The sequence below is a fragment of the Octopus sinensis genome, linkage group LG11 (genome assembly GCF_006345805.1).
Source record: "Octopus sinensis linkage group LG11, ASM634580v1, whole genome shotgun sequence".
NCBI classification, from domain to species: Eukaryota; Metazoa; Mollusca; class Cephalopoda; order Octopoda; family Octopodidae; genus Octopus; species Octopus sinensis.
The window spans coordinates 60,872,055-60,897,054 of NC_043007.1; the positions used below are offsets into that span (position 1 = coordinate 60,872,055).

General features: G+C 32.1%; 1 protein-coding gene and 1 long non-coding RNA gene across 2 annotated transcripts in view; one reads left to right on the plus strand and one right to left on the minus strand.

The window, feature by feature from the left end:
- LOC118765445 overlaps positions 1 to 19,218 on the minus strand; it is a 27,337-nt gene extending 8,119 nt beyond the window's left edge. Inside the window, exons 1-2 of the long non-coding RNA XR_005001315.1 lie at positions 19,208 to 19,218; positions 13,595 to 13,601 (exon numbers count right to left, since the gene is read on the minus strand). This is a non-coding gene — a long non-coding RNA (uncharacterized LOC118765445). The remainder of the gene's footprint in view (positions 1 to 13,594; positions 13,602 to 19,207) is intronic.
- The window catches only part of LOC115217353 (haloacid dehalogenase-like hydrolase domain-containing 5), a 49,562-nt gene that overhangs the window by 4,927 nt on the left and 19,635 nt on the right, over positions 1 to 25,000 (plus strand). Inside the window, exons 2-6 of the mRNA XM_029787021.2 lie at positions 1,951 to 2,160; positions 8,247 to 8,450; positions 8,815 to 8,851; positions 12,288 to 12,462; positions 24,506 to 24,551. Coding sequence (XP_029642881.1) covers positions 1,951 to 2,160; positions 8,247 to 8,450; positions 8,815 to 8,851; positions 12,288 to 12,462; positions 24,506 to 24,551 — 672 coding nt within the window. The remainder of the gene's footprint in view (positions 1 to 1,950; positions 2,161 to 8,246; positions 8,451 to 8,814; positions 8,852 to 12,287; positions 12,463 to 24,505; positions 24,552 to 25,000) is intronic.

A 25,000-nucleotide genomic window follows, 5' to 3' on the forward strand; every position in this document is an offset into this window, starting at 1 on the left:
AAAAAGAATTAGAGAAAGGAAGAAAGAGAAAACGAAAGGAGAGAGAGAGAGAACAGTATAGAGTCGCATCAAAATTATGAAGATAAACTTACTTGGAAATAGATGTAGATGTGTGGTGTTCAATCATATAATAATATAAATAAAATATATATATATATGCATACATATATGTACATACTGACATATATAAGTATATATATATGCAAATATGAGTACAGGACATCACAAAATGTAAACAACATGAAATACGAAAAACAACATGAAATATGAAGACAAACGTTTTTTTGCAAACAGCAAGAGAAACAAGACAAGTAACATAAAGAATGACTCTTCATCAGTTGTCGGCTGTTTATCTACTCCACATTTCGAGCAATTCACGACAATATGTGCCTTTGAGAAAACAGATGCTCCCGCAAACCAAAGTAAAATTTGGGATTTTGCAGAGGGTCAAAGTCGGTAACAAAACAGGACAGTGAAACAAATTGTGAGGGCTGCTATATATGTGTGTCTGTGTTTGCCCTCCACCATTGCTTGACAACTGTTGTTGGTGTGTTTACATCCCTGTAACTTAGCAGTTTGACAAAAGACCCCAATTGAATAAGTACTAGGCTTACAAAGAATAAATCCTGGGGGTTGATTCATTCAACTAAAGGCAGTGCTCCAGCATGACTGCAGTCAAATGACTGAAACAAGTAAAAGAGTATATTATATATATATATATATATTATATATATATATATATATATATATATATATGTACATATATATATATAAATATTTAAATTTAAATACATAACCAAAAGAGTTGCTAATAGTTTCATGCTTTTATAATACTTGAACAGGCATATATATAAAATACACCATGTATTTTAAAGCAATCTTTTAGGCTCTGTTTATGCATTATATAAGGTACATGGTGTATTTTATGAATATGCCTGCTCAAATATCATAAAAGTAGGCAACTATCAATAGCTCTTTCAGTTGTGTATTTAAATTGATATTCTTGTTGATTCTACCTCTATTGAATCTTTAAACTATATTTTATATATATATATATATATATATATATATATGTATATATGTAATATATATAATATATCGTGGTACTCCGTCGGTTACGACAACGAGGGTTCTAGTTGATCCGATCAACGGAACAGCCTGCTCATGAAATTAATGTGCAAGTGGCTGAGCACTTCACAGACACATGTACCCTTAATGTAGTTCTTGGGGAGATTCAGCATGACACAGTGTGTGACAAGGCTGGCCCTTCAAAATACAAGTACAACAGAAACAGGAAGAATGTGTGAGAGAAAGTTGTGGTACAGCAGGGTTCACCCCCATCCCTGCTGGAGCTTCATGGAGCTTTAGGTATTTTTGCTCAATAAACACTCACAACGCCCGGTCTGGGAATTGAAACTGCGATCCTATGACCACGAGACCGCTGCCCTAACCACTGGGTCATTGTCCCTCCACACACACATACACACATTTTTGTATGTGTAATATGTATATGTACATATGTATAATTATGAATCAGTTGAATTAGGCACTTAAATTGAGGCATCATTTAACATCCATTGTTGATACTGGCATAGGTATATATTTATATGTATGTATGTATTTAAGAAAGCTAAGAACAATGAAATGTGAAGAACTTGCAACTACAGTTTAAGACTTTGATATAAGAAGCAACTGAAAATAATTTTTTTGCCCTTCAATTTATTTCCTTTACTGTTACTATCCTATATTATGCAAATATGACTATTTCAAAGCAATTTTTCATGGATTCCCTTCTATAAATTACTCAACTATGGAATGAGATTGGTATTAATTTCTACTTTAGTTTGACTGAACAACATACAAAAACAATCAATGTATATAAGTATTTGCCTCATGATTTTTTTTTATATATGTTTACACTTTTTTCTTTTTAATTCATATTTTTCACAGAGTGCCAACAAACCCTGCTTTGGGTTTCTGTTCGATATTGATGGAGTAATTGTAAGAGGTAAAAACCTCCTTCCTTCAGCAAAAGAGGCGTTCAAACTTTTGACTGATGAATATGGCAGGTTTATAGTACCTGCATTATTTGTTACAAATGCTGGTAATATGTTACGACAAGAAAAAGCTAAACAACTTTCTAAATGGCTGGATGTACAGGTAATTGTTTTTTGCTATTAAAATAACTATCATGTTTATTTACTGCTTTATATATAACTAGAGTTCCTGAGCCGTCAGTGATGATGGAATTTTAGTAAAAAAGATATCTGATGACAATTGACAAGTAGAGGATGAGGAAATAAATTTTAAAAATGCAAAATTAACAGGAAAATAAGAAAATTATATTTATTATTTCCAAAATACTATATGGGTGTGATTCACAGCAGAAGTTAATGAAGAACAACATTTCTGGGCAGTCATGAGGAGACACTAACATAATTTGGCTTTCAGAATTTTCAGTCTGTAATTTCAAAGTGTTCCTAACCCTAACCTTAACCCAAGTCATTTCATAGCATACAGTACAGGTACAGCAGTAGACTACATGCTAAGGTAGCATAGAAATTTCTTATGATTTCTGTGAAGTTGGACAAATCACCTGAATTTATGAACATTAAAACATTATAACACAATGAAGATTGCAGAATGAACTTCCAAATACAAAAAATAAACAGAACAACTCCGGCAAATAAGTGAAGATTTTGTTTGAAAATTTAGAGAGAAAAAATGTTATTGGTCTTAGTGGGAAAATAGGATGAAACTCAAGTTTCATTGTTCTAGTATGGCAGTAACTTACCTTAAAATAACTGTTTGAGCTATAGTAGTGATGAAGATCTCTTATAAATGTTGTGATGCATGGTAAATCATTAAAATTAATATTAAAACATTAGTTAAGCATTAAAAAAGGAGAATAAGAATAAACTTTCAAATACAAAAGACAAACAGAACTAAATAGAGATGTTGTTGCAGTGCAAAAATAGAAATGCTGTTGGTTAATTTAGAAAATTTCAAACTGTTTGATTAAACATTATGAGGCAAATACAAAAAAAATAAACAGAATGACTTCAGCTCATGTCAAATGATTTAGAACGTAAATCTTATAAAGTGGAACAAAAATCAACAGCTTCAAATACAAAGACACATAGCATATTATACATATTGATATTTCTTTACATAGACACACAACCAGAAACTTTTATGAGGGAAGGAACAGTCAATTATATCAATCCTCTTGTACATATTTTATCAATCTTGGCAGGATAAGCTACAAAATCAACCTTGGCAGGATTTGAAATCATCATTTTTTCTTTTTTAATAAAACAATCTACTTATGTACTATTTCTGTTTATATACCTTATGTATTTCTAGTAACCGCATGACTATGTGGTTCAGAAATGTGTTTTATAGGCATGTTGATTCTAGTTTAATACTATTGCATGGCACCTTAAGTTGCTGGCTTTTACCATCACCTTAAGTTGTTCAATGCCTGGTGAAGGCAGCTTGGTCAATGGAAACTGTGCAGAAGCCTATCATATATGTGTATATATGATCGTACAAAAAGCATTCGAACACTTATGAAACATACACTTATGCATATCTAAACATGCATACAAGTGCATATACATACCCCTGAAACTATAAAGGCTCATTTCATACATTATATAAAAAAATAGGGTCTTACATTAATGGTTACAACAAAGGACCTTAGGCTGGCAATAAATATATATATGTATATATATATATGTATATATATATATGTATATATATATATATGTATATATATATATGTATATATATATATGTATATATATATATATGTATATGTATATGTATATATATATTATATATATATATATATATATATATATATATATATATATATATATATCTTCATCAGTATCATTTAACATCCATCTTCCATGCATATATATAAATGAAGTTAGTATGCTTTGCTAGAAGTGCAATGTGAATGTGCATGTTCGAGAGAAAAGTTAGGCATAAGAGGCATCAGATGTGGTGTGCAAGAGAGGTGACTGCACTCATATGGTCATATGATGTGTATAGATGAGAAGAATTGTATAAAGAAGTGCCAATTTCTAACTGTGGGGGGAACCTGTGGCAGAGGTAGACCCAGGAAGACATGGGATGAAGTGGTGAAGCATGATCTTTGAACTTTGAACCTCACAGAGGCAATGACTTTTGACCAAGACCTTTGGCAATATGCTGTGCTTGAGAAGACCTATCAAGCCAAGTGAAATCGTTGTCATGGCTGATGTTGGTGTCACATAACTGGCATCCATGCTGATAGCACGTAAAGAGCACCATTGGAGCATTAAGCTTCATGGAGGCAAAGTGGCTGAGTTCTTTTCAAGCATTTGAGCATTGGGCCTCACAGAGGCAAAGCAGCTGAGTTCCTTTCAAGTGTTGGGTCTTATGGAGGCAAAGTGGCTGAGTTCCTTTTGAGTTCCTCACGGAGGCAATGTCGAAGACCTTTGACATTATGTCATGTTTGAGAAGAAGACCCATCAAGCCAAGCAAAGTTGCAGTCGTGGAAGATACTGGTGTTGCACAAATGACATCTGTGCCAGTGGCACATAAAAACACCCATTACACTCTTGGAGTGGTTGGCATTAGGAAGGGCATCCAGCTGTAGAAAACCATGCCAAATCAGGCTGGAATCTGGTGCAGCCTTCCAGCTTACCAGCACTGGTCAGACTGTTCAACCCATGCCAGCATGGACAATGGATGTTAAATGATGATGATGATAAAAAAGGCAGCAAGCTGGCGGATTTGTTAGTGCATTGGGCAAAATGCTTAGTGGCATTTTGTCTGTCTTTACATTCTCATTTCAAATGCTGCCAAGGTCAACTTTGCCTTTCGTCATTTTGGTATTGATAAAATAAGTACCAATTGAGCATTGGGGTCAATGTAATCAACTGACCCCCTCCCCTGAATTTGCTGACCATGTGCCAAAATTTGAAACCAATATTCTTTTGCTGTTTAACTAGGTCAGCCTTTTCAAGAACATTTTCTTTAAAATGATAAGGTAGTGAGTTGAGAGAATTTAGCTACTATTTTATGTAGATTGAATGTATATTTAGTCTTTGGCATTGAATGTGTTAGAATTGTGTAGGAGGGGCTGTGTGGTAAGTAGCTTGCTTACGAACCACATGGTTTCGAGTACAGTCCCACTGCATGACACCTTGGACAAGTGTCTTCTACTATAACCTTGGGCTGACCAAAGCCTTGTGAGTGGATTTGGTAGACGGAAACTGAAAGAAGCTCGTTGTATATATGTATATATATGTGTATGTGTGTGTGTATACGTTTGTGTGTCTGTGTTTGTACCCCTAACATCGCTTGACAACCGATGCTGGTGTGTTTACGTCCTTGTAACTTAGTGGTTTGGCAAAAGAGACCGATAGAATAAGTACTAGGCTTACAAAGAATAAGTCCTGGAATCGATTTGCTCGACTAAAGGCAGTGCTCCAGCATGGCCACTGTCAAATGACTGAAACAAGTAAAGGAGTGTTTTTAATTCTTTTAAATCAGCTGAGAAGGCCTTGGTTTACTATCTAATTTTGTTTATGTTATGTATGACATATGACAAACAAGCAAACAAAAAATATGCACAAAACACACACACACAAACAATATCAGTGTTAGTTTCATAGCTACAGTGTTCAGGAGTTTAACAAACAACAACGATAACATATGCATTGTTCTCTCTATCATGTTTTGTCATACATTCTCTACATAGCTGTCAACTGAAATAAAAGTGTTGATGGAAAGCTAGTTACTTGTGTAGTTAAGCAGGTTGTACAGCACAGCACCATTATTGTTGACTGCTATAATTCTACTGTTGCATGAGGTTTTTGCTAAGTTCTGTAATTCTGTAATTTCTCTATAATGAGAAAGTTTGGTATTGATAAATGAGTTGTGAAAATTGGTCAAGCCATGTGTGAAGGTACTTACTAATGCTAAAGGTCTTAATAGTGTTTGTGGCTGAATGTCCGCTGATGCTCTTCTGTTCACAGCCATCTTCTTTTATAATAGTCTTTGAGGCAATTACATAGAGGTCCAAGGCTAAATTTTCTTGTGTAATTTCGTATGATAATCTGTTTCCCAGCACAAAATTTATCAAAGAACTGTGAAAAAAGATGTAGACTGGGTAAGAGGGAAGTGTTTTATTTCTTGCAATTTGGAAAGGTTATTCTTTGCTATGGTTTATTGGTTTCATAGACACAAAAATTTAATAGTAGCTAAAATCTAGCATGGCTAGATTTCACTGCTGTTGAGTAGAAATGAGTCAAGAAGCTAATCAGGAGAGATGGATTATACTGTTTTTTTATACATGAGATAATTGGATTATGTTCATTGAGTGAAGAGTAGATATGAGTTTACTGTGACAGATGCATCATGGCAGATGTAGGACTGAAGAGGTTATGTAGTCTGGTCACATATAAAAACATGATGCCACATAGATGAGACAATGTAAGATTGGGAAGAATGGAGATATAGTGTATCAGACAAGTTGAGAGGGAAGGGGAGCTACTGTATTGCAAGTCTGGTTAACCTATGCTACCATGAAAAAGTGGATTTCATTTAACTGATCGTTGTATATATTGTTAATCTATCACTATGATACACAATCTGTATTGGTCTCAGGCTGTGTATCTGTCAGGAAAAGGGAGTGGGGGAGAGCAAATTGAAACATGAGTTAAAAGAAGAGGTGAGTGTATGAAACAAAGGGCTTGGGGTGAATATTCATTACAATTCTTGAATACAGTTACAAAGTTATCCCTCTTGAATGTTTTTACAACTATTTCTGTTATCACCACCACTACTACTAGTAGTAATTTACTTTAGTTAACTAAAATATGAATACAATATGCTTCAGTGGTTAAAGAAATGTTATAATCATTATGATTTTGATTAGTTTTTTGTAAAATTGTAAGAATGAAACTGAGCAGTTTCACATACTCAGTTGCAATAATTTCTAAGTTTGAATCTACAGTTTTCTAAATAATTTTAGTAAAATGTAGTTATATGAAGAACTGGTATTAAAGAAATAAGTATTAGTAAGTAAAACAGTGAAAATATCTAGGTATTATAGTCTTATAGTTATTTGTAATTAAACAGTATAATTTTTATTGATAACATATTTATTGAAAACATGCAGGTAAAAATACTGTTGTATTCAATCTTAATTATAAGTTGATGATTTTTTTAATTTTTAAAATCAGATAAATTTCATTATTTTGTATCATCATCATCATCATCATTGTTTAACGTCTGCTTTTCATGCTAGCATGGGTTGGATGATTTGACTGAAGAGTGGCAAACCAGATGGCTGCACCAGGCTCCAATCTGATCTGGCAGAGTTTCTACAGCTTGATGCCCTTCCTAACGCCAACCACTGCGAGAGTGTAGTGGGTGCTTTTACATGCCACTGACATGAGGGCCAGTCAGGCGGTACTGGCAATAGCCTTGCTCCAATGGTGTTTTTATGTGCCACCCACACGGGAGCCAGTCCGGCGGCACTGGCAACGACCTCGCTCGAATGTTTTTCACGTGCCAGTAAGGCGACGCGGGTAATGATCATGCTCGAATGATGCTTTTTATGTGCCACTGGTATGGAAGCCAGTTTGCTGCTCTGGCAACAATCACGCTCAGATGGTGCTCTTAGTGCTCCACTGGCATGGATGCCAGTCATCGAATTTGATTTCGAAAACCCCTTAAATTTGAAAGAAGTAAAATTATTTCCGAAATTATTACTCTCACACAATGAGTAACTTCTACTGTTAAGACTTATTGTTGGTTGCTTGTTCCAACCAAAAACGTCATATTAACTGACATGGAATGAATACAGTATATCTTTTATGAATTGACAATCAAGCAGTATTATTTGCTTTTATTCAATTTTATTTCAATTTAAAAATTTTTATTTTGGAAATAATTCATTTCGTTATTTTGTATATACACCATGAAATTTGAAAAAGTAAAATTATATTAGTGTACCTGTTTAATACTGATATTACCCACAATGGTATTTCCATCATTACCTGTCATAAAATGGGTAACAATCTAGTACTAAATAAATAGGAAAATGGCAGTTTTTGCAGATCTTATTTCAGCCAATTGTCTTGTTAATTATTCAATATACTATCTTTTATTTTGTTTTCTATTTTCTGTATTAAAAAATATGATTATGTAAATAAATGTTTTCTTTATTACTGTGTTTCTAGGTTCAACCAGACCAAGTGGTGATGTCTCATAGTCCCTTAAAAATGTTTCGGCAATTCCATGACAAACATGTTTTAGTATCTGGTCAGGGACCAGTTTTAGAAATTGCAAAGAATTTAGGTTTCACTAAAGTTACCACCATAGAGACTCTTCGACAGACGTTCCCTTTGTTGGATATGGTTGATCATAAAAGGCGCCAAGTTGCTGTAAGTATATTATTTTCTATGTGAGTTGTATATTGCATTTTTAAAAATTAATTGATAATATTAATCAAGAATATTTCATAATCATTACTTTCTTCCTTATTTATTTATAGAGCAATTCAACTATTTTAGTATTTAGCCTTTCATCTCTTTGAAACTACCAAAATAGTTAACTTAGTCAGAATTTGAACTATATAAGCATAGGCTTCTAACCACAGGTCACATAACAACAGACATTGTTTATAAAATCATTAGTGGCTTAACTTCTTAATTAGATTTTATTACACATTCATAATTTCTTTTGCATATCAGCTTTAATGATTAAATGATACACTACATAATTCCTTTTTTTTTTCTGTTTTAACAGCCTTGTGCTTTTGAGAAATACTTCCCTAAAATTGAAGGTAAGCTTTTGACAAATGTTTTTTTTTAATGTGTGTGTGTGTGGTCTTTGTGTCTGTGTTTGTCCCCCACTACAGCTTGACAACTGGTGTCCCCATAACTTAGCAGTTCAACAAAAGAGACTGATAGAATAAGTACCAGGCTTAAGAAAATAAGTTTTTGTGTCAATTTGTTCAAGTAAAACCCTTCAAGGTGGTGCCCCAGCTTGGCCACAATCAAATGACTGAAACAAACAAAAGATAAAGATACTGTATTGGCAGAGAATTGATAATTGATGGTTATGAGTTCTGCTTTTCAAATTCTACTGACTTGACATTTTGTCCCTTAGGATCTTTTAGATTAAATATTATATAGATTAAAAACAGATAGAGCAACTTAGACAAGGGATATTGATATTGCATTTTGGGTGTCCACAGTTACAACTTCTAAGTGTTTTGTGGAACAGATCTATGGTAAGTCTAGAAAAAGAGAGACTTAAAAAACAAATCAAATTTTCCCCTCATGGGAAGTTGCCTGTTGGAATGACATTCTCATTGTTCTAATAAATATTTAAATGAAGCTACTAATTCATGTGATAATTGAAACTTGCACATTCACTCCACAAATAAAAAAGCAATGAAATAATAATGATAATGAAATGAATTTATTGTATACAGGGCTTAGGTGCACTACATCTCATCAGAAAAGTAGCTGAAAGTGCATGAACAGTACATAGAATAACTCATGGGAAGTGAACAGTGAATGAATCATTAAAAAAAAAGAGAGGGAACATCATGTGTACTGTTGGCAAATTTCAGGTGCAGATAGTTTTTCCATGATTCAACAATTCTGAATGTGAAAAAAATGTTTCCAAAAGTCATGGGTGCTGTGTTGTTTTCTGATTTTGTAAGCATGTCCACAAATGTTAGACATATGGTATTCAAAAAGGTGCCCAAGGTTGTTGTGGGAAAGATGGTGGATAATCCTGTGGGCATCTACTAAGTCAGTTGCCAAACACTGGAACTTTAATGTGTCCATGTCCAGGGAAGCAAGATATTTAGAGTATTATAGGTACCTGATGGCAGGTATTTATCTGTACACATTTCTGAATAGTTTTTAGGAGACCGATATGCTGAGAAAACACACAAACCATTACTGAGCAAGATAGGGGTTCCAGACTGGTGATGCAAACTCTAAGTGTGGACGTGCCATAGCCATATACAGCTGTAAATAGATAGCTGAAGAGTGACTGACAAAGATCTTGCTGAGTGATACTAAATAACCCTTGGCCTTGACAATTTTAGAGATGTGGTTTGCCCAGTGCAAGCTGCTGTTGACAATAATGCCCAGGTCATGTTCATTGCAGACTTCTTAAGGTTGGTATTGTAGAGGGAGTATGTAAAAGCTGGGTTTTTCCTCCCAAAATGCCTGCTTGAGTTGCTAGTCAGTAATCCATTGCTGCATTGTGTCCAGACCTGATTGCAAGATCTATAGCATATAGGATCTGTTCGTTTTTATCTCAAGGTACAGCTTGATGTCATCTGTATATTTCAACATTCTTCAAGTTGGCATCAATGTCATCAATATATGCAACAAACAACAGGGGTCCAAGAACAGATCCCTGTGGGACACTAGATGTCATTTTATAGGCTGAAGACTGCTGTCTAAGAGTCTTGACTACCTCTTTTCGAACAAGAATGAAGAACTTCAATCAATTATAAAGATCATCTTTCACACCCATTGTAGAGAGTTTTGCCATAAGTTGTTTGTATGGAACAGAATCGAAGGCTTTTTCAAAGTCAAGATAGATAACATCTATCCATGATCCACCATCTGTGATTCAGGTGATATCTTCAGGAAACTCAATGAGTTGGCCACAGCAGCTGGAGTTAAGGATAATTCCAACTGGTGAGGGTTGAATAAGGCTGTGAGAGTTCCAGAAGTTCCAGAGTGTTTCTCTGACACAGGACTCCATCAGTTTGGTGATGCAGCTAGTAGAACTGACTGGATGGTTGTTGACAAGTGATGTGCAATCACCCTTTTTCAACAAGAGAATGATGCAGGCAATTTCCCATTGCTCTGGGGTGAACATTTATTAAGGAAAAATTGGAAGAAGAATGAAAAAGTGCAAAAGAAAAACCTGTGTTTGAGAAGCAGATAAGCAACACTGTGAAGACCAGAAGAGGCACAGTTATTGTCACCTAAATGTTTCTCAGTAGTGACACTGATAATTGTTTCAGGGTTAGTGGTAAAGATCAGATCCAAAGTGTTGTCAACTCTTGTTGGGGAGGTGACTACTTGGAACCAGCTTAAATCTAACACTAAATCAAGGAAATCATTTGCACTTTGCAGCCATTGAAAGGTTTCCCAATCAATCTTAGGGTAATTGAAGTTATCAACAATGAAAACATAAGTGACTGTTATCTTAGATGCAGCTCTGAGCATGTCAAGAAGTTGTGTGTCCTGATGATAATTTGTGGGTAGTAAACAATCCCAAGTAGAAGTGTTGACACATTTATACATATATTACATAAAAATACCTCTTGTGATTTGTTCAGATTATCACAAGGAATTGCTGAAAATTTTGAACAAGCATAAACTATCACATCACCTTCATGATGATTAATGTGGTCTTTACAAAACAAGTGACCAGCTATATTAAAAACACCATTGCAAAGTAAAGAGTGTGCTCATGTTTCTGTGACTAATGAAATCAAGGTCTATACTTCTGATGTAAGAGTCAAAAAGGTAGATCCTGTTGCATAAACTTTGGGAATTTAAGGACAGTAATTTGTATCTTGATTTAAGCCTATCATATTGATATATGGTGGATGGTGAATTGTACTTAAGAAAACAAAATACTGTCTTATAAATACAGTTTTTATCCCACTTTTTAAAAATATCTTTCACTTATTTACAGGTTTACAGACCTCTCTCTCAGTCTCTCTTTCTCTCTCTAGCCATATTAGTTATGGTACCCACCCATATGCCACTAGTTTGCAAAGAATATTACTCTGATGTTAGTCTTATCACTTGTCTTTTTGAAAGTGAGTCAGAAGAAAGTGCCATATGTCTGGTGCATACTTTTCTGTAAGTAAAATTCAATACTTTACCCAAGCGCAAGAGAGCCACTAACTATAGTGAGTTGGGAACTCATGACCCTAATGTGTTGTATTTTGTCCACTAACAGTATCAAATTAACTTAATATAATATGCTTAGTGGGAATCAAGTATTCATTATCTTGCAGATGGATTTGAGTTGCATTATCCTGGATACAGTACAATACTAGTTAGTAGATACAAATTTGTGACTATTAAACTGGATATACAGTTATGACCCGACTTCAATGGCTAGATCTAGTTCCCCACCTTAGATACAACATATGTCATTCTATACTACCAAACATATCAAATAAACCAGTATTTAATCATTAATTTTTTTTTCAATATTTATAACAGCTGTGATACTATTTGGTGAACCAGTGAGATGGGAAACAAATCTGCAGTTGATTACTGATGTACTTTTATCGGATGGTTTACCTAATTTTGTACCTCGAGAAATTCCCTACCCTCATCTGCCTATCTTAGCCTGCAATATGGATCTCTTGTGGATGGCAGAAGCTTGCATACCACGGTAAGCTAATAATTGATTCTACATTTCATTGATTTTTTTTCACGTGTCTTTGTTAATTGCTCTTTTATTCTCACTGCTTAAAAACTTTACTGTGTAACATAGCATCAAAACTACAAGCAGTTCTGTATTAAAGAATTATAGAATAAAAGATTAAAAGATATTTTTTATTCTAATCTATTTACATCATAACTATTTCAAGATGAAAAATAATTATTTTTGTCTTTTTAGACTATAATTTGTGTTTTCCAAAACTCTTTGCAGTAATTACTTACAATCCTTTATATTTTGAGTTCAAATCCCACTAAGGTCAACATTCTTCCACCCAGAGTTGATTAAAATAGGGCATAAAATGAGTCCTGGGGTTGATACAATTGACTATACCTCTCCTCTAAATTTGAGGCCTTTTGCTTATTTAAAAAAATCAATAAACAACAGCATCAACAACACCAACAACTATACTAATAATAGTGATGGTAGTTTATTTAAACGCCTGATGTCAAAAATATACAGGAGAACAGTGAAAATAAAATATTGTGGTTATCATGCCTTTTTCAAGAGTCTTTTGTAGCATCAATGAAATGGTTTCAACTGCAAACTGAAACTGGTCTGCAGACCACTACCAAGGACTTTTATTGTTTTATAATAACCACCAATTAATTTATTTAAATTTAGTTTTCTTCAAGATGAATCCATGACCCTGTTATTGTTTCCAACAAAAATTGTTTCTTTTGGGTGTAGTAATTCCTTTCAGAAATACATAAAGATCCAAAACTCTCATTTTTTACAACTCTATAAATACAAGGATTTTTGCTCATGTAAAAAGAAAATGTATTTTTATTTGACATGCAATTTCTATTTTAAAATTAGTATTTAAAAAACTTTATTAGGTCTTTTGAAATATTATTAATGTTAAATTTTAAACTGTGAGAATACCAAAATCTTTGTAAAGCAACTCAGTTTCAGATTTTATCTATTTTGTTAGATAATGGATAGGATCTTAGATTTCCTTTAGTTCCTCTATTCTTTTCATTAATGAAGTTCTGTTCTCATTGTCTGAGTGCTGTATTCGATTCATTCACTTTTTCACTGCAATATTTCTACAATTTTTACTAATTTGCATACAATTCTCAACAATTTCCCTAGAAAATATTTAAACTGATACATTTTTACTGCTTTACTCTAAGAAAAGAAGCTGTTATCAGCTCCTTTTTATATACTATATTTCTGTTTTCATTAATATTACTTTCATTAATTAAATTGTTTTATATCTGCTTTATTTGTTCCTTTATTTTTTCTCAGAAAGCTTCTATTTGTTATTTTATTTTCCAATTTTTCAATAAAATATCTAGTATGGTTTTCATTAATTTTTTAACTACTCAGTGTTATATATTAGATAGGGAAAAGTGGTAGTGCACTTTACTACATTTTTCAGTCTATCTAGTTTGGTGTCTAACACATGAACTCTAATCCTGCTAAATTGACTTCATTTTTTATCTCTCTGGGTTTAACTGAATAAATGCTACTAATGTATTGCTGCTGACTTAGCTGCTTCTCGTATGAAATTGGAATTATGCTTACGAAAAGGAAATCCTTAATGTCATACATAACATGACTGTTACTACTTACTGTTTAGGTTTAAAAACACCAGACAGTTATTCAAACTAGGATACAAAATGTAGCTGAAAATATCTTCCATTTCTTTTTTCAAATTTTAAATTGATTGGATGGTTTGATTTTTTTCTTAGCTGCAGGCATAGCTGTTTGGTTCAAAAGTTTGGTTCCCACTCATGTAGTTTCAGGTTCAGGCCCACTGCATGGTACCTTAAGCAAGTGTCTTCTGTAGCCCCAGACCAAAGCCTTGTGAGTGGATTTGGTATTAGTCAGAAACTGAAAGAAACCCATTGTATATGCATGGGTATGTGTCTCCTTGTCTTGACATCACATGATAGATGCAAAACAAGTGACACCATCATACAAACAGTGTCTGTTGTTTCTGATCTCTGAAAACATGTCTGACTATGAGGAAATATTACCTTCCTTGCAAACAGGTGAGGATTGACAAGAGGAAGGGCATATGGCCATAGAAAATCTGCTTCAGTGAATTCTACTTGACTCATGTAAGCATGGAAAAATAGACATTAAAATAATAATTATGGTCAAAGAAATAGAGCTGTAAAAGCAATTTGAACAAAACCTTTTCAAACCTGTTGAGTAAGAATTCTAAATTGTATATTTTCAATAGCATTTCCAATGATGCTTTCACATTAGAAAGAGTGTTAGTCGTTTTCTAAAGCCAACTTTCTAAGGGTGAAACATACTTCTCTGAAGTTCAGCAAATACTTCAAAACAGAGTATTATATGCAAAAAGGGCTTAACGCTATGCTTGTAGCAAGTTTGAAGTTCATGACTTATGAATGTACAGTTGTATTTACAGCCTATATTTTTCTGATTTGACTGGCTATAAGCATTGTTTTCCGTTTTAGGTCTCAGCAGTAAAAAAAAAAAAAGCTTTTAAAAATCACATGCACACCTAAACATGCTCAACCACACATACACTATTTTCTTTACATTATCTCTATCATTCTCAAAACTCTTTTAATAATTTCAACACATTGAGGTTTACAATTTATATGCTATTCAAAATATTTTTTAATATATACTATTTCTAAGGTGACAAGCTGGCAGAATTGTTAGCATACCAGGCAAAATGCTTAGTGGCATTTCATGTCTCTATGTTCTGAGTTCAAATTCTGCCAAGGTTGACTTTGTCTTTCCTCCTTTCAGGGTCAATAAAATAAGTACCACTTGAATACTAGTGGGGGGTTGATGTAATTGACTTAGCCCCTCCCACAAAATTGCTGGCCTTGTACCAAAATTTGAAACCAACAATTTTTCATTAACATAAGATAGGAAAAATAAACAAGTTACCTAGATTACCAGTCATTTGTTGATTAATAGATTGATTAATTAATTCATTATTTTTTAGTTTACCATAGCTTCCAGTCTCCCTTACTGAAGTTTGTAAGTTTAAAGTTAATCATTTCTTCCTTAAGATAATTCATGCTCAAATGATAACTTGAATTATATTTAAATTTTTGTAGCTTGCCTAGATTGAAATTATTAAAGTCTCTCAGGACATAAAATTGAGAAGTATTAATGGCTTTTTTTCTTAAGAAAAAAAAAAAAGTACATACTTATTCTCCCCATGGGTTAAATGATAAAGTCAATCCTAGCAGGATTTTAGCTCAGAAATATGTACACTAAATGATACCAAATGACTTTAATGACTAACCTAATTATTTGGCTGTTATTCAAAATAGCTGTTGATGTATGATTATTTCTTAAATTGGTATATAATCAGAAACCTTAACAAGTTTTATGGTTTTCAAAGCAGTTAGATTCAATATATACTAAGTTTTGTCAAATGAATAGAATATACTCCACATGGCAGGTTTAATGAGATTTGTTTTCACCAACTGCCTTTGAAGACAAGGTCCCTTTCATTGTGCATCATTTTTGTATCTGAAAATTTCCATTTGTTGATTTTATTGAGGTTAACTTTTTTGCTGATAATTTTTTTTTTAGATTTTTAAATGCCTCTAGAGGGAATTTTGTCTACTGAATGCATGAATAATTTCAGTTATTCAAAGTTTTTCAACTTATATATTATATATCTGAGGGCGTACCTAATGTGTATTTAGCATGGTATATTATCTTTCAACTTTATTGTTGATATTCATGATTGGTATCAGCACATTCCTTCCTTCATTATATAATTGGTTGCTTCTAAGTTTTACCAGTTGTATAGAATACGTCTTGCTGAGGAGATGTAAATAAGGCTGAAACATGCCTGATGCTTTCACCTATTGTCTTCAAAGATCCACTTTATCTGCATTGTCTTTAAGTTCCAAAAATTTCAATTAGTTGCTTTTATTTTAAGCACCCCAAGAAAAGTTTTGTCTATTGACTGAAGGAATAATCTCAGTTGATCAGTTTTTCAATTCACTATATTCTGTATGTGATACCCTATCATATGTATATTTAGTATGCAGAACACTTTCTGAGGTATTTTCCTGGAACTAAATTGTTATAACTCAGAACATTTTTTATAATGGTAACAGTAATTTTGGGATTAAAAGTATTCAGATATTCTGTAGGACAAATTATTTTACATAGAACAACTATTTTTTTCATTGTTTAATATCTAGGTTATCGTTTTACAGCTAGTCACTACTCTTCTTACTATTAACTATAAAAGGGAAATCTGTGAACAACCAAACTAGAGCAAGCAGGATTATGTATTGCACAATGTTTTAAAACAATAGTAGTGGTAATTTACCCACCTTCTTAACTTTTTCAGTCATTGTACTTTTTAGTTATATATGTAATAAACTTGTTCAGTGATCAGCCTTTCTAGTTGATCACCAAAATTGTATTAAATCTCCTACATTGAACTGAAAAACTGTGTTATTTGTCTTACGGGAAAACGCAAACAAAGTAAATATTGAGTATTATGATTATTTACAAATAAAAAGTGACAGCATTACTTTTTACAGTTATTTTCAAGAATAATAAACCAGTCTTTGTAAACTGTTCTTTAAATGTGCATGCAATTCCTCATATAGATGCCTATATAGAACAAAACTGACATTATTGCCATCATAGGGTATGTATCTGGATATGTCACCATATATTGGTTGAGGTTTCACATTTATAGCTGGCAGCTAGAATTTTTAAATTATCTCCCAAGGATGTAAAGCTAGCAATCTGTTCCTAAGTATTATCTTCTTTCATAATGACAGGAATAGTGAAGACTTGCATTTTATGTACTGATTTTTAGATAAGATTTTTAGATTAGATGAAAATTAATTAATCCAAGCACACAATATATAATACTTTTTTAAAGCATATATATATATATATAGCAACAGGTAATCAAAACTGTGCTGGTGCTTTACTCATTATCCATTTATATACATTTTATACAATTTCTCCATTATATATATATATAAATATATATATATATACACATTTCGTTTTTGGATTTGGTTTGCAAGATTTTATTTGAGTTCGTGTGTTGCAGCATATTCTGTTGTGTCTGGGGAGAGTCATTCTCTTTTGGTGCCTTATAATTTAACACACTCACCAGTAAAATTTCCACTTATTTCTTTTTTATTTTTCTAAAATGTTCGTTACATCTTGCAACCTTTTCAATAGTTTATCAAAACTACTGAAAAGGAGATAAGTGGAAATTTTACTGGTGAGTGTGTTAAATTATAAGGCACCAAAAGAGAATGACTCTCCCCAGGCACAACAGTATATATATATATATATATATAAACTGATTGATTATTTTCATGCAATAGTCATTTTTTTTTATGTCCTACATGTTTATAAAGTAAAGGGTTGGTTTTATAATCTATAAAGGCTTGGAACAGAAGGATAAAAATAGAGATTAAAATGCATTGATGCTTAAGTCTACGTCACTGATTTTGTATAGCACTATATTGATTTGACTCCTTAAATTTACAGATCAAGTTCAATTAGAAGTACCTAGTTAATACTTAAACACTGGAAAATAACTAATTATAAGTTTCTTTTTATATATCTTACATTCATATTTTAACTATTTAGCAATAGAACTTACAGTTAGAATAATTATAAATATAATTTTGGTTGATGATAACATTTGTTAATTTAGGACGGCCGATGAAAACAGAATTGAAATATTAAGAAATGCAAGTTTGTTCACAAGTTGAGATTGAATCTTTATTCTGTGGTTTGGAAATATTTTACTTTTATTTAGTTAATATTTTGGTTGAATTAAAGGATCTAAAAATCCAAACTGCAGAATAAATTTGGTAGACAACTCACAGGACATTTGGTTGATAATCATAGGAAGTAAAATATCTTACTTGTGGATGCAAATGAATGGTTTCCTATGTGAAGAACTTAATGGAAGACAGCTTCTTTATATTTGTTTGAAAGAGATATATCTTAGTTTATGCTTATGTCAAGTTTCACATCTATTATGTATTTATTTTACTACTTCTTAGCTACTCATACATAATAAAGGGACAGGTTGCAATAATAGTTCTACCATTATTACCAAGTCTACAATTTAGTCACTGAATCAATGTCTTACTAAAGACTGGCTAGCTTTTAAACTGTGATACAAAATGGAGTGCTATAACTCATGTATTTAACCATTACAGTTTTGTTTCCTGTATTAAACTTCTGCCACATGTAGATTGGTGAGATATTGCATCTCTTTGTATAATTGCTTTTTCTTCACAACCACATACGTGAGATACATGTTTTGAAGCTCTAAATCATGTCATTGATGCAGTAAGTCTTATATTAAGGCAGTAACCCAAAGTGATTTGATCATATGACTGTGAAACTGTGTTAATTTCTTCAGGTAAAACTAATTCAGGTGGGTTATTCTTTGTTGAACTTAAGCAGGTAAGTGATGCAGTGTAAATGGAAATGGCAGTAATAGCTACTGACAAGAGAAAAAGGTAGAGAAACATGCCTCTTGATATATTTTCTGTTTCTTTTGCCTTTTTATCTTTTCTAATCTGTCCATTGCTATCTTTTTCATTACAAAATCACTGTCTGGTTACACTTGATACATGATCTATATTCAGTGTCTCTGTTGAACTGACAAAAGGACACACATTTAAACATTATTTATTCATTAGAAAAGTAAAATATTTTATAGATGTACTCCAAAAATACTTACGTATTTTCTCTACACTTGTCTTATTCTAATTTGAATGCCATAAATATATCTAAATTTTGGTAAATGTTATATATTAAAAAAATAACTTAATACTTTCCAGCAAAGTCTTCTCTTATATTAAAAATAAAACTGTGTTGGTGTACAATATTTTGAGTCTGTCAAATTTAATGTTCAGTGTTTTCTTATTAATAGAAACAGAAGCAAATCAATTGAAACAAAATATAGTTTACTTCCAATCTATTTCCTTTAAGATATGATTACTGTTTGTTCCAAGATTATATAATTTCCTATTTCCATCTGTTATTTTGAGAGTTTCCTCCTCTCTTTAATTGGTATATATATTCACAAACAATGCACATTACAAGCAAAGCTGGAGAGCAGAGAGGAAAAGACTAACCTTTACATAGATTGGATTCCTGTAAATTGTGCATACTCATTCATATAATTAGATCAATTAAATAAGAAATTATGATAAATAAATGAAAAAAAATCTATTGAGTTTTTGGCTCATGAGTGTTATTAAACTTCACACTGTGACATGATGTATATTCTAACACACACACACACTCACACACGCACACACACACACACACACACACTCTCTCTCTCTTTATTGCTAATATGATAGTTCCTGTTTTTCGCAAATAGAAAGCTGTGTACCTCTTCTGTTCAAACCCACTTGACACACTAACCTCTCAGCATCCTTACTGCTCCACAGCCCCACAAAATCATACCTAATATTCTCTGGACCCTCCATGCCAACCTGTCTTTCCTTGAAGGCATCAACCTACAGAATTTCTGTCTAAACATCAACTGCACTAACCTCAATTCTTTGGAAAAACCTATGGTAAAATAAAAAATATATATTTAGCTAAGCATTGAACTTCAACACTTTGAGCACTGTTAACTATGAAGACTCAGAATTACCTAATTTATTGTAACTACATAGCATTTAGGTTTACTGATGTACAACTTTTTGAGTAACTAAAACATGAAATTGAAATAATCAGATTCAAATTAAGTTCCGTAATTAAATCATGTATTTACTTATTTATGGCATTCTAATATATTTATTAATTATCATTGCTACAATAGAATTAGGTCGTTAATTTTTTAAAAAGGAATTCACTAGAGTTGCTTTGCAAGGATTTTCACTAAGGCACAATATTTTGAACATTTTGTTTATATTGTTTATCTATTAACTATTGATTTGCTCTCTTCAGATATTGTGTGTCATATTTCATTCTTAGATCTGTGAAGTTGTTTATTGACAATCTGACATAATATATTTTAATTATTTGTCAGGATAGCTAGCCTGTATTATTGTCTTTTTACTTGTTATCTGAATGCACTCCACTCCAAACTTATTGTTTGTATTGCAAAAATATTATTTAATAAATCATCCCAACAAAGTACATTGTGTGTGTAAATATGTTTTCATTAAATATTTAATAAACGATTATTATATTTTATAAACACAAACTATAAGTGTTTAAAGAATATTTATCTGAATGTTTCTAGTACCTCTTGATACTGTTTCAGTCAGTACATTCTCAAAATCTTTTCAAATACATACCTTTGCACACACACACATATGCACATGCACACACACACACACACACATACATGCACACACACACACACACACACGCGCACACACACACACACACACTCTCTCTCTCTCTCTCTTTCTCCCTCTCTCTCTCTCTCTTACTTTTCATTATAACAAGTTAGGACTGAATTCAGAGACTGATTGGACTTATAAATGAGTTTACTGATAGGTTTTCATTAGTACTACTATATCTAATGATTTCTATGATGTTTTGTTGGCTTTGATAGCGGATATATGCCTGTAATAGAAACCATTATCCATAGTGCCAGATTTCCATTTTTGTTCTGTACACGTTATGCTGTTCACAACTTGGTTATGATTTCACTGATCAGAGTTGTCTAATGTTTTTCAGTTTTTATTATTAGAAGAAATACTGTTTAATATTTGAAAACCATTCTACAAATACATAAGTTGTTGTAGATACAGTTCTTCTGTTCATCCATTTTTCTCAGATTTTATACAGGTGAAATTACTCTTAAAATCTGTTCTGATATTGGTTTCAAATTTTGGCACAAGGCCAGCAAAAAAATTTGTTCTAATATTGAAAACAAAAATCCAAATCATTGATTATTGGACTATGCCTAAATTTTGAATCTTACCATCTAAATTTTGATGCCATAACCTGAAGAGATTCTATAAATGTTCATGATTTCTTTATGGTCAAAGCTATAATTTGTTTTGGAATTATATTCCATAAAATAAGAAATATATATCTATATTTTTTTAAATCTCAATTTTTGCTTTCCATAAGGCTCTCAGATCAACTCACAGACAAATTATGATGTAATACTTTGAGAAAACTTGGGGTTGTGATTGAAAAAACATCACTTTCCCTTTCCCATCTTGGTAGAATTAAGTAAAATATTAGTAACAGATACAGCACTTTGTTCATTATATTTTAATTAACTTAAGTGTAATTAGTGACATGAAAATGTAACTTCATAAGGATATGATTTTGAAAATAGCTCATTTAGTATCCACTTGGGAAATTAAGGGAAATGAAGTAAGAATAACATAAAATGAAAGTCTGAAAAGGATATTCAACTCATAAAAGAATGACATAATATTTCTTAATGTTTATTTTTATTCCGGCTTCTTATTAATTTATGTCAAACAGTGAGAACCAAGTTAACTAAACTTGAAACTGAGCCAGAATGTTTAAAAATATGAAATTTGAAAATTGACATACAAGGTCTTTACTTCACTCTAGTGAAGTAAAGACTTTGTTTGTTTTTCCAAATCTTCACTTTATTAACTTATTCTTGTTATTAAAAAAAACTAATTAGAAAGCAAAAGACATTTTGTCTTTAATGTGTAAATCACTTCTTAAAATATTAATCATTGAACCCGAACAAGAAACCTAGAATAAATCCAAAGTAAAGTGCTATTTTAACTGGCCATAAATCATTCATGAGAATAGTTAGACTATATTAGTTTATATATTCGGGTATTTCAGCTTATATAGCCCTCATGAGTACATAGTTGATCTTATAGGAATCATTTGTTAAATGAATTAGTCCAACACACACACACACACACACACACACACACATGAAAGCACTAATTTGGAATAGATAAAAACATAACAACATCCCCTCTGACAGGACTTGATCCATGTATCTTTTGCTTGCTACGCTACTGCATTACCAATTACAATACAGAGATTGCTATTATATGCAAGGGATAATGATTAAAATCCTGTTGAAGGGCCTATTGTTAATTTTTTTTTGTTCCATATTAGTATTATTAAATCTATAATTAAAATTTTAACTATTAATACACACACATTACATACATATATATGAAAGAGCTTGGTGAGTGGATTTAGAAACAAAAAACTTGGGGGAAAATTTGATTGTTCAAATAATCCAAATTTCATTGGTCAGTTAATAAGTTATGGGGCTGGCTGACAGTTGGTGAGCAGATGGTAGGATAATTGTAAAAATGGTTACTTTACTTGTCACCCTACTACCCATCAACAGCATGCCAAACCCATATTGCCATACACTTTATGACTTAACCAAGCTAATCAATGAAATTTGAATGATTGAAACAATTCACTATGCTCCAGTATTACAAACAAATCCTAATAACACTAACCAACTTCCAAGTATTTTTCTCCTATTTAGGCATTTAAACTACATATATAATTAGTCAGAAAACAGAGCACCTCTAAAAGAGAGATTAAGTGGTTATACTTTTATATTGTTGAGTAGTATATTCCTGGTTATGGCATATTTCTGGTCAGAATGTTACTGATGGTTTCATATTGACTATTGCACTTGGCAATATTGACTACTCTTCAGATATGCTATCCAGAAGTGCATAGCCTCTTTTATATAGGAGGTAAACATATAGTCCTGGTTTGCTTGGTAATGATAAAAAACTAAACAAAATAAAGTGATGAAAAGTTATAACACTTTCCAAGAAGGAAAAAAGAATTGCCTCCCATGGGACATTGTCAATTGTATGTGTATGTGTACAAGTTTTCCATTCTCTTGGCTGAAAAGAGAACAACCATGTTGCTAAAATGAACCTTCTGTTACGAGGACAACAACAAAATATTTCAATTTTTTTAGTTCAGGAAGGCACCTGGATTGTATAAATTTTTGTAAATGATTCTTCTCTTGACCAAGCAAACAATTCAAAATCCATATGGCCAATGCTGCCCCAGCTGTTTCTTGTTGATTTTGTATGATCTTCTTTCTCCTTTCAATTGCTTTATATAACTAGCTAATATTGTAATATTGTGTCTCCCTTAGATTCTAAAATGGGACTTGTGATTATTTATCTTGGCTTCATGATAGAAAATAAATTCCTTTTGGCAGTGTGATAGTCCCCTCCCTGCCTTTTTTTGGGGGGGGACTAAAGAACAGAAAATATGTACACATGCAAAGCTGATGCCCTTCAGCCACAACTAACAGCGTCCCATGGGATGCAACTCATCTTTTTCTTCCTGGAAAATGTTATAATTTATCATTTTTGCTTTTGTTCTGGTTTTTATCATCATCAAACCAACAAGGATTGTATATTTACCCTCTCTATAAAAGAGGTTATGCCCTTTCAGCCAGTCTGAAGAGTTGTCAATATTGCCAAGTGCAATAGTTAGTGTGAAATAATTGGTAGCAACATTCTGAGTGATTATATGTTGTAACCAAGAATATACTGCTTGATAATACATATACACACACAGACACACACATACACATACTCATTCTCCATCCCAAATATTTCTGTTTAAAAATAAATTAATTTATAAGATACATCTGAAAATATATTTAATATAAGATTTATTTAAAATGATCACCAAACGTAAATGGAAAGCATTCAGATAACACCAAGTAATTATATTTTTACTGAATGACCTTTGTTGTAATAAACGTATACAACACATTGTACTATATATGTATTTGTATGTATGTCATATTTTTTGCAGTCACCAACCATGTTTGATATATTTCATTGGTTTGGTTGCTAATTCTCATATTTGATTCATAAATATTGTTCTTGTTTATTTTTTCTGTTAATTTATCTCTCTTTCTCCAGTTCTATCTTTTCTTTCTTTTCCTCTCTTTCTATATCTCTCTCTTGTTTTAACAACCACTAACCTTTTACTTACCAGTTATGAAGGGTCCCTCATAAATGTAACTATTAGAACACAAGACTAGATATGATTTTGATTTCAGATTTGGACATGGCTGTTTCATGCACTGTTTGGAGTGTTTGTATCAGGTAGGATTTCTTCTAGTACCACAGCTAGCTACCTACTACTACTAATACTACCACTAAAGTTACTCTTACAACTCTTATTTTGTAATGTTACGACACAATGTATATATGTGTATATATCATATGTGTGTGTCTATATGTATATATATGTATGTATGTATATACCTATATATTGTCTCTGTATGTATATATGTGTGTATGTATATATGTTTGTACTATGCATGTGTATCTATATCTATATAAATAAGTATATATATATATATATATATATATATATATATATATGTATTCATATATAAATATACATGTATGTATAATATATGTGTGTGTATGTATGTATATATATATATGTGTATATATATATATGTATATATGTATATGTATATATATATATGTATATGTATATATGTGTGTATATATATATATATGTATATATATATGTATATGTATAT